Source organism: Hirundo rustica, chromosome 3, assembly GCF_015227805.2.
Source record: "Hirundo rustica isolate bHirRus1 chromosome 3, bHirRus1.pri.v3, whole genome shotgun sequence".
NCBI lineage: Eukaryota > Metazoa > Chordata > Aves > Passeriformes > Hirundinidae > Hirundo > Hirundo rustica.
This window is the reverse complement of record NC_053452.1, coordinates 92,104,357-92,115,659: the sequence shown is the minus strand read 5'-3', so window position 1 is coordinate 92,115,659 and position 11,303 is coordinate 92,104,357. Positions and strand designations below refer to the sequence as shown.

Sequence of the window (11,303 nt, the reverse complement as noted above, 5' to 3'; positions counted from 1 at the left end):
TATTCTATTTCAATTCGCATTTTCTCTGGCTTCAGAGCTCTTGGCTGCAATGTAGTATTCAAACTGCTTAATTTAACAGCTTTGATGGACTTGGAAATAAATCTGTCTTAGCTTCTACAAAAATTACTTTCAGTGCTCACATATATTTATGAAGTTAAGAGAGGTGGTTTTTTTACATATTCAAACTTGCTGACTGAAATTATCATTGGGCATGCCTTGACTTAATTAAAAAAAGGAGTAAACAGACATCCCTTTTTCAGCTTCCATATACAGTTTAGAGACATTTTCAGGAAAGGTGTCTTGTAATTTGTTCTATCTATGTTTGGATTTGTGCCCTGATCATTAAAATATGTTTGCTTTTAAATATTTGTAGACTTACTGGAGGAGAACACTGCAGATGGTACACATTCATTTTCATATATCAAACCTGTTTTTTTTCTAAAAGAAATAAAAAGAAGTTTTAAAACCCCTTTTAGTACTTGGCTGTTAATAAGCACATGGGCCAAGAAAAGTGTACTTTATATATATATATATATATATATATATATATATATATATATATATATATATGCATTGCATACCCTTGTAAATTATTTCTTTAACATGTAGGAATGACATTAGACAATTCTGTTCCCAGCTGGACAACAGACTTTTCACCAAGAATCATATTCTCATATTGCTTTCAGTCCATCTGAATTTGAACAATTATGCATTCTATTATTCTAATTTGTATTACAGCAGCGTAACTCTACTGACATGAATGAAGATACTTCTAATTTACAGTAGAGTGAATGAGACTGGAATTAGAATTTTTTACTTCAAATATGTTCTGCATTGGTGGATATTAATAATGAAGATGGCATGAGCTAACCAACAGCTAATTTTTTCTTATCTGATCACTACTAGAAACAGAGCAAATTATCTTAGATTTGACTTATTTTAACGGTGCTAGTCAGCTAATAAATCAATAGAGTGTTGCTCATACTCTTGTTATATTGGAGGTAATAATACCTTTGCAAGTTTTTGCATTGTTTAAAACAAGATCTTGCTTAACAGGATCCTGCTTTCTACATTCAAAGAGAAAAAATGCCTGAGGTTGCCTAAACAAGGGTAGTTGCTGGATGCTTCTCATATCCCCAGTTCAAAAAATTTAGCAGCAGGTTGGAGGACCTGCTAATTCAAACTAATTCAAAATTAGTTTTGAATCTTTAACCTACGATTCATCACTGAACTGGTGCTAAGACAAGAACTGACCAAAAGGGAGCGTGGTGCTGGAAATGTATTGTGTGATGGAACATAGTTAAGTTTATTTGTAAGGGTAAGTGAATAATTCATTCTGTTCACAAAAAATACAGTAAAGTATCTATTTTTCTTTTGTGGTCCTTTTCACCTCACTGCCTGGTGGCCACTATCCTTATCACCCCAATGAAATTTATGGCCATATAGATTTCTAACCCTGGTTTTTCCTTAAAGTCCTCCTTTCTTGCTCTTAGCTTGTTTCTACTTGCACATGTATCATCACTATTTAATTGATAATAGTCCACCTGCTTCTCAGATGCGACTTACTACTGCTGCCAGGGAGCAGCACTTCCACCTTGAAATACCATTATAGGAGGAAAGATACCAGAGGATCTTCATGGGCAAAATCTGGAATTTGACTGGCCAGGATGACTCAAGTAAATAAACATTAGTCTGATGGTTTTCTATCTCAGGGGCATATTTCATGAGAGAGACAGGAACAGAAAAAAACTGTTACATGAGAAGGAAGGAAGGAAGGAAGGAAGGAAGGAAGGAAGGAAGGAAGGAAGGAAGGAAGGAAGGAAGGAAGGAAGGAAGGAAGGCAGGCAGGCATTCACACAATCTGTTTCTACTGCCAGCACAGCAGTCTGTTTCTCTTAAGTGCTTGTGTTCATGTGGTTTGCTTCCCAACAACAAAACCAACTGCTAAAATGTTCAACAAGGGCAGAACAGAAAGTCCCCAGCTGAGCTGCCTCTTAAACCAAGTTGCAAAAAATTCAAAATTAATTCTAACCTGAGAAAAGAGCTCCTAATTTAATATGGTATTTGACTACTATGGAACTAATCCTCTGAATGAAATAGATTTTTTAAATGAAAGAGTTGGTCCCTCACAGAAGAAAAAATGCTGCCTATATGTGTGGTTAATAAAAATGTAGGTCTTCAGTAAAATTATTGTTATGGAGAGGGAAATGTGTTTGACAAAGTGATAGATTTGGATGCTGAAGTAAGATTTGTTTATTCTCTATGAAGGTCAGTTCCTGTGAGCTATCAGATGCAATAAAGCATAAAATTCTGTGTGATTTATATTCACATGGTCTAATAGCATATAATAAGTGATATTGAAAGCCACAAGACATATCTTCTAGGGCTGGTAATTTAATTTCAGTATTTTTGGATTAGTGATGGAAAGTTATGGATTAGGAGAGATATCAATGTATGTGAACCTTTTAGTTAAATAAAGTAGCAGACAGTACTCTCCTGAGATAAGAAGGATAATAGATATACCCTTGAATTCAAGCTTCTCTTAAGTGCTGTGTCACCAGTATATTCTTTGGTTATAGAAGTTTGTAAACCCACATGTTAAGCAGACTTTGAACTGAAAAAAAACCCAAAACCAACCAACCAACCAACCAAACAAACAAACAAAAACAGTTAAAGAATAAAATAAGAATAAAATAAGAATTACATAATTTTGAACATTTGCTGTACACTTCCATATGAACAGATTTAAACTGTTGGACCAAGCCTGATGAGGATAGTATAATTAAAAGAAAAGATAAATCAGAACCAAAATTCATCAGGGGAATTGATTTAGCTAAAACACTTTCGCAAATTAGAAAGCCAGAGGGGGACAACCATAATCATCTAGTCTGACCTCTTGCATTCCACATCATGTGATTTTTCTGAATTAATTCTCATCTCATCTATCACTTATCTTTTTGAAAGACATTTGATCTTGATTTTAAAATGCATAGCAAAAATGGCTCCATTTGAAAACCATTTCCTTGGTAGCAGAATTTTGTACGTGGGGAATATTTCCACTAAGTTAAGTTTCACTCATACTTTAAAAAAATCTGTTTTCACAGGTATACTCATTTATACAACCAAGGATCAAATGAAGCTTTCTGGCTATAGATTCATGATGAGCGTGTGTGTTTAGCTGATTATACCTGATCTTTGTGTCACCTGCCAGCTTCTTCAAGATCACTGAAGAATAACAGAACCAAGAACTGACAGTAGGAATGCACAGGTTCAGGAATAATTCTTTGTCTACCTTTTCTTTCTGGGATCTGTTAGCTAACCCATTTTTAATCTTTATAATATATGCTACTTTGATTTTTTTTACTAGCCTGCTCCCTAACCAGAATGTGTGTTATCAATCAAAGCAAGTATCTTCCTATGCTCTAAGAACAGCAAATTTAGGCAGCTAATTAATCAGCATAATCTATTACTTATGTATTTATCAATCAAATTTCTAATCTTGTTGAAAAAAGAATGAGTCTTATGAAAAGTTTTTTCACAATTTCATATTGTTTCCAAATATTTATGCCTTTGAAATTCCATTCCTTGTTTTTCATAGGACACATAGAATGGCTTGGGTTGGAATGGAAAGGACCTTTAAGATCATCCAGTCCCAAACCCTCTATTATAGGCAAGGAACCTTCCAGCAGACAAGGCTGCTCAAAGCTCCATCCAACTTGGCCTTGAAGACTTCCAGGGAAGGGATACCCACAACTTCTCTGGGCAGTCTGTTTCAGTTTCTCACCACCCTCATGGTAAATAACTTCTTCCTAATGTCTGGTATAAACCTACTCTCATGTTAAATCCATCCCTCACCTTGTCTTATCACTGCCTACTTTTGTAAAATGTCCCTCTCCATCTTTCTCCTAGGCTCTCTTCATGTATTGGGAAGCTACAATTAAGTCATCTCTAAGCCATCTCCTTTCCAGCCTGAACAATCCCAATTTTTTTAACCTTGCCTGGTAGGAGAGGTTCTTCGTTCCTCTTTCATTCCTCTGATCACCTTGATGGCCCTCCTCTAGACTAGCTCCAAAAGGTGGATGTCCTTCAGTGCTGGGGGACCTCAGAGCTGCATCCAGCACTGCAGGTGGGGTCACTACCAGTGACAGAGGAAGAAACTCTACATTAAAAAACAAACAAACAAACAAATAAATAAATAAAATTGCTTGATTTTTTGGCAACTTGGAAGCAAACAGTGGAATAAAACACAAACATTTTAGCAGAGGAAACAAGCTGGAGCATGAGTATGATTGGTGATTGTCTCTTATTTATTACCAAATGGTCATTCTCTAAATCTGTTTGCCACTAGCAAAGAACATGACAAGCTCCTTTTCTTAAATAGGTCTCTTTTTCTGTACCAAGTAACCTTGCATTCCTACATTGTCAGGAGAGTTTAAATCACTTCTCAGTATTCACACCTCAACTAATAAATATAGCCTTAGGTGTTTTTGTTAGCTGTAGAGTATCTAATCTTTGTTTATGGTATTTTCAAACTTAGCCCTTCTAATTTATGTAAGACAGATGCTGATCCTACCTGTATATCTGAGTGTATTTCATAACATATTTAGACTAAAAGGTTCACTCAAGTTCCCTGTGGAATAGGAAAGGATTTTTTCTTTGTCTTACAACTAAAGCAAAGTGAGTATGTCTACAGAAACAGGAGGAGGTATTCCAGGTGTAGGTATGCTGCATTGAACTTTGAAGGTTGTAGAGAAGGCTGTACACTGACAAAAAACCAGTTCGTTAGCCTAAAGTACTGTCTAGAGCTAAGCACTGCATGCATGGTGTTAATGAATGAATATCTGCCTCTCTATTATGCTGGTGTTGGAAGCAGAGTTGCATCATAATACTTCCTCCATTTCTATGGAGGTGTAGACCCTGCACTGAAAAGCTTAACTGAGCTAGTTGTGACATGTCACTTTAGAAATGGTGCTTTTATCAGACTCATTAAATTATTCAGATATGAAGGTAACAGATTGCCTGAATAAGAGGGGATTTTATCAGTCATGGAGGGACAAGTCCAGACCTATCCCTTCTCTTTCAGAGATTGTATGCTTGGCAAAGTATGAAAATATTTCAAGAAGTAATGACCAGAAGCCAGGAAACCTATCATGCTGTTTAACTAGCTCTTCTGGGTTCTCTTGAATTTCTTTCTGCCAGCTGAGCCCATTTCAGAATAGCTGAGGGATAGTTGCTGTATTGAGATCCCAAGCTGGATGTTTGAAACAACCTCAGTGCAGTGAATGCTAAACTCAAGCTACAGTGAGGACTCACATTCTTCAAATCAAATAAAACCTCACATTTATCTGCTCAGCTCTCTAAGGGATTTTCCCACCGATGTTGGGAAACCCATACGGTTCCCGTTTTAGCCTAACTTTCAAAGCAGCGCAGGAATGAGACAGCCTCATTGGCCACTGTTTTTTAATGGCTTCTTTAACCCTTGTGCTTCCTCCCACCGCAGCCTTCTACAGCCCTTAATTTACAAATATCTTGAATATATCTGGAATCTAATGTAGAAAGGTCTAACGGGAAGTGCTTGTGCAAGAGAGGATGAGAAACCGAGGAGAAGCAGAGTCAGAAGAGGGATAGACAAGCTGGAAGTGGGGCTGGGGGGGAGACGAGAAGCTGAGGACGAGCTGAAGCGGAGGGAGGAAGAGGGGGAGAGGCATGAAGAGATGCGGGCGTGTGTGAGGGTGCGTGTGCATGGCTTGGGGAACAAAAATCGACATCGTCTGTATCGAACGTGACTTTTCCAGCGGGGGCGGGTGCACTCTAGCACCTGAGGCATGCAACCTACCCCGACCAGCCTTTTCCACGACGGTGCAGGGGGTGCAGCTCCCGCGGGGGAGGCTGCGCCCCTTGCCCGGTCGGGGAAAAGGCTCGTCAGGGCGGGTTGGGGACCGACGCGGATCCCCAGCCTGTTCCCGCATTGGTTCCCGTAAGTTCCCGCGTCATTTTTCTCCCCACACCCCGCTTTTCGCACTGGCAACCACAAGCCTCGATGGACGGGCGGGAGAAAGCTCGGATGCTCTGAGAGGCTCTGGGTTTAGGTTTGTTGGTTGTTGTTGTTGTTTGGTTGTTTTTGTTGGTTTTTTTTTTTTTTTTTTCCCCTAGCCTCCGGAACAACCACTAGGGATGTCCGGGATTCAACCAGAGGATGGTTCCCCTCCGTACAGGAATTGGACGAGTGGGTCGGAACTAAACGAAACGCGGGAGGCTCTTTTAACCCCTTCCTCCGACTACGATGATGAGGAGTTCCTGCGATATCTCTGGAAGGAGTATTTGCATCCCAAGGAATATGAATGGGCGCTGATCGCCGGCTACATCGTCGTCTTCATTGTGGCTCTCATCGGGAACATCTTGGGTGAGTCGAGCTCCCGAAAACTTCCCGTTCTCCCTTTCACGAGATGGGTTTTGCACGGAGGGTGGCTGGAAACCGGGGTGCGTTTGGCACACCCCGCTGGAAAGGCGGCAGTCCCCAGCCGAGGGGGAAAGTTCGGGCTGCGCGGAAGGGGCCGTAAGAGCCGCTCTCCTACGGGGGCGAGGGGCTGCGGCGGGGCGCACCGGGGCGGCACGGCGGCGGAAATCCGCGGCTGCCGCCGGCTCCCGCCCCTGTCCTCCCGGCCGAGGTGCTGAACCCTCCCGGCACGGCGGCGGCTGCTCCTGTCAGCCCGCTCGGGAGGACGCCGCTCCCCCGCTCAGCCCCGGCCCGGCGCTGGGGACACCGGGCGCGGGGCGATTCTCCAGGACAGAGACAGGGGCGCGGGGACCGGGATGGCGCCCGGCCCGTGACGGGAGCCGGCCGCGTCCCCTGCGCTGCCGGCGGGCGGAGAAGGCGCGGCTCCTTCCCCGGCGGCGCAGCGGCCGCGCTCCGGCCCCGCGGTTGGAGCGGAGCGGGGCCGCGGGGCGGGGGCGAGGCGGCCGCTCCCGGGCGCTCATTGAGGGAGCGCGGAGGGGCGGTGCCTCCCCTGGAGCCCGCCTCCTCCCGCTTCCATTCATCCTTGAAGGAGGCGGCGGGGGCACCGGGGCCGCTCGGGGAGCGGTAGGGGCGCCGGAGCGTAGCGGAGGGCTGAGGTCGTGAAGGGAGAGAGGGCACGGCTGGGCTGGGGCGGCCGGAGGGACCGGTGTGACCGGTGTGACCGGTGTGTGGGAGCGGTGTGGGAGAGGCGTCAGCTGCCCGCCCGCTGCCCCCCACCGCTCCTTTTCGCTCCCCCGAGCCCGCTGCCGCCCACGGCGGGGACTCTCGCTGTCGGAACAGGCGCTTGTGCTGCTGCTCGGGAGCGCAGCCACGCCTGTGCACACACCCGCCCGGGACGGCCGTGCCCCCCCTTTCCCGGGATGGCCGTGTCCCCCCCTTCCCGGGACGGCCGTGCCCCCCCTTTCCCGGGACGGCCGTGCCCCCCCTTTCCCGGGACGGCCGTGCCCCCCCTTTCCCGGGATGGCCGTGCTCCCCCCTTTCCCGGGATGGCCGTGCCTCCCCCTCTCCCGGGACGGCCGTGCTCCCCCCTTTCCCGGGATGGCCGTGCCTCCCCCTCTCCCGGGACGGCCGTGCCCCCCCTCTCCCGGGATGGCCGTGCCCCCCCTCTCCCGGGACGGCCGTGCTCCCCCCTTTCCCGGGACGGCCGTGCTCCCCCCTTTCCCGGGACGGCCGTGCTCCCCCCTTTCCCGGGATGGCCGTGCTCCCCCCGTTCCCGGGATGGCCGTGCTCCCCCCTTTCCCGGGATGGCCGTGCTCCCCCCTTTCCCGGGATGGCCGTGCTCCCCCCTTTCCCGGGATGGCCGTGCTCCCCCCTTTCCCGGGATGGCCGTGCTCCCCCCTCTCCCGGGACGGCCGTGCCCCTACTTTCCCGGCGCGGCCGTGCCCCTACTTTCCCGGCGCGGCCGTGCCCCCCCTTTTCCCGGAGCGGCCGTGCCCCCCCTTTTCCCGGAGCGGCCGTGCCCCCCCTTTTCCCGGAGCGGCCGTGCCCCCCCTTTTCCCGGAGCGGCCGTGCCCCCCCTTTTCCCGGAGCGGCCGTGCCCCCCCTTTCCCGTGGTCGTGCTGCCCTCCCGGGCTGCGGGACAGCCGGGGAGCGGAGCAGGCGCTGCTCCTCAGCAGTTCTGCGTTTATGAATGGAAGCGTTGTGGCCGCCGGGACCACAGCCTGCGGACACGGCCATTGGCATTCCCGGTGTGCATCTCTGTGATACCGCATGAACGGAGCGCTCTGGGCCCCGCCCCGCCATACGGGTCTTTCATTCATGTTTTTCGGAAGGAATTGTGCGTGTCAAGGCTGTCGCTGCAAACTCTACAGGCTTCCCGAAGTGAGATGCAAATGACACTGTAGCCAAAGGCAATAATTTTAAAGGCACTTTTTAAATTTTCAACGAAGTGATGGTGTGGTGGTTTTTTTTTTGGTGGTGTTGTGTTTTTTTGTGTTTTTTTTTTTTTTCCCCTTTGTTTTGTTTTTCGGTTTTTTTTTAGTTTTTTTTTTTTTTTTTTTACTTTTTTGTTTGTTTGTTTGTGGTTTGTGTTGGTTTTTTTTTTTTGTAATATAGTGTTGTGCTAAGTGCCTGTGTGCACGTTTGCTCAGCCCATTGCTCGGCAGCCAGCTTGATTGACAGTGTTAAGATAACAGCCCTGGCAATGAGGCTTTATTTTAAACTAGGATAAAAGCTGTCCTTTCTGATTTTGAGCAAATACTGTTTTAGGAGAACCACCTGTGCTTACCTATTATCTTCCACTGACACTGTAGACAAGCTATCCTCTCACCTGTGCAGATTCAAGGTCAAATCATCAGCTACAGGAGCTTTCACCCTGTTAACACTTTTCCCCTCTGAAGCCAGGAGGAGAAAACATTCCTCTCTGTGCACTCACAAATAGAGGGGATACCAGTGTGGATGTGTAGCTGTTTGTTTCTCGCATTTGCGTACGTTAATTCTTTGTCTGGGATGGAACATCTGGCTGTCCACCCACCATTTCTTTCACTGGATGGAATGTCCACTTCTTTGAAATCTCTCTCCATGTTCTAGTACATGGTAAAAAATATCGGTCTTAAAATGGACAGAGAAGTACCTGAACATCTTTCTATCCACTCCTCTAAATCACAGGAAATCCTACAATAGATAAGTCAGCTTTACAGCTGGACTCAATGATCTTAAAGGTCTTTTCCAACCTAAGTGTTTCTGTGATCCTCCTTAAGCTATTTGCTTCATATTGCTGGTTCTGTTTATGGGTGAATTGTTTGTGGTGTCTTCAGGTGCTTGGTAGCTGAATACTGTCTCATCTTTATTCAAGAAAGCTCACACTGCACTGCACTGATTGCTGGCTCTTATGATTCTGAGGAGAGAAATGGATGTGATCTAATGCTCTTTGCAAAGACATTTTTTGAGGCACTTTTTTACTACCAGTGAAATCTGATGTAGAATAGTGCATGTGTTGATATCTCTGAGAAGTTGTTTTCTGCTGCTTGAAAAATCCATATTCGAGGTTAATCTGGGGTTTAGTCATGGACTTTCTCAAAGAAGAGCAGGAGTGCTTCTAAAGAGAGTTTTACTGGCTACTAGTGCTTTATAGTATCATCCTTAATGATACATCACATTCCTTTGTTTATGTTTGCCCAGTGCTGCAGAACTCATGGCATGTGGAGTCGATGCTTAGATTCCATTTTTAACATGTCCTATTCAAATAACACTTAAGGAACCAGGAAAAACCCTCCCTTTCAATATGTGGTGCTGAAAATTACATTCCTGCTTTTATTTTGGTTCGTGCACTCACATGGGATAAGGAGTGTCCCAGAAATTGTATCTGTGCAAGTGGAAGGCACAGCACATCCCTTAGATATTAGTAGTAAACTGAATTGAAACATTCTGACAGTTAATTAACAACCAAGGGTAGAATCAGAAGCTCAGACTTTGATTGACATCTATTGGGTACTTGAGTGAGATACACAGCAGGAATTCCACTAATAATAGCATACAACAAGGTCTGCATTGCTATTTAGCTTTCAATTTAATTAAGAAAGTTGTCACAGACTGTCTGAGCTGCTGCACAGACCAGCTAAAGTGAAAAACATTAGCAAGTCACCGTATTTGGATGCAGGTTTCAGTATTGCACACAAAGTGCTTCATGCCAATGATTCTCTTGTATCCCTGCCTTGGCTGCTCACCTGGTATTTCAGTGTAAGTCGAGGAAAATAAACAGATTTTAAGAATATTTTATGACATATTTACATGAACATTCAGGGAATCTGAAATCTAGATGACAATATCATTGTGAAGATTTATCCTAATTTCTTCTTCACTTGGTCACTATTTATTACTAAAGCAGAACAAGTGTGGACGGTAAGGACTTTCTGTTTTGTAACTAAGACCAAAAATTTTCTTTAGTAGTGCAGAGCAATGAAACTCTTGCAATTTCTTTGCACATCTAGTGCAAAACGTAGGACTTCTTAATGTAGAATGTATGTTGACTGTAAAGACCTTTTTCTTCTTTATTTGAAAACATGTCATTAAACACATTGCTTGAAAATAGGAAAGTAGATAATTAAAGAAGAAAAGGTATTTTTAGGATGTCTGGAGGTCTCTGGTTACTGATGCCATTCCAGCCTGACCAGTTGCAGTAGTTAATAACTGGAGTAAGACTACAAGAGATTGAAAGGTAATGTACAACTACATATATTTAACTCTGTTCATACATATGAAGAATGCAAATGACCCTTGTTGACGTCATTCATTCACGTGGCTCAGGATTTTTCTGATTAAGTGGTTTCTCTCAGGGAATGTGCACGCATCAAAATGAAAGTGTACAGCAGAGATCACTTGGTTTGATCAAAGACTGAAGGCAAAATAAGCAACCTTCTGGCGTCCCACCAGCTGGGCTGCTGGGCTTCTTGGCAGGCCTCCCCAGAGCTGGCAGGAGCTGAAATCTTTAGCACATATGGGCTGCCAGTGCCCAGCTTGAAAGTCCTCAACACTGCCGGATTCCAAGGGTAAGAGACCATGCAGTACATCAGGGAGAAGACTCAGAAACTTTCTTTACCCACACCGTTTGGTGATACTTGTTTTTCATTCCAACTCAGAGTGAGATTGTAAGAGACTTACCCTTCTCTGCATAGATGTATTATTTATTATCTGTTTTACAGTAACTGCTAGTTTTGCTGAGATCTGTAAGAACCCAGCTATGCTCCTTTCTTCAAAGAGTTCATAGTCTGACTCATAGAGTTCAACAGCCTCCATTTGATTTTTCTAGGACTGGAGCTGAAAAAAAATCTGTGTATGGCTCTAATAC

At 45.0% G+C, this 11,303-nt stretch overlaps 1 protein-coding gene across 1 annotated transcript in view; it reads left to right on the top strand.

Annotated features, from left to right (window-relative positions):
• Positions 1-6,045: 6,045 nt before the first annotated feature.
• The window catches only part of HCRTR2 (hypocretin receptor 2), a 33,068-nt gene continuing 27,810 nt past the window's right edge, over positions 6,046-11,303 (top strand). Inside the window, exon 1 of the mRNA XM_040059684.2 lies at positions 6,046-6,403. Within this exon, the coding sequence (XP_039915618.1) occupies positions 6,175-6,403 (229 nt within the window). The 5' untranslated portion in view covers positions 6,046-6,174. The remainder of the gene's footprint in view (positions 6,404-11,303) is intronic.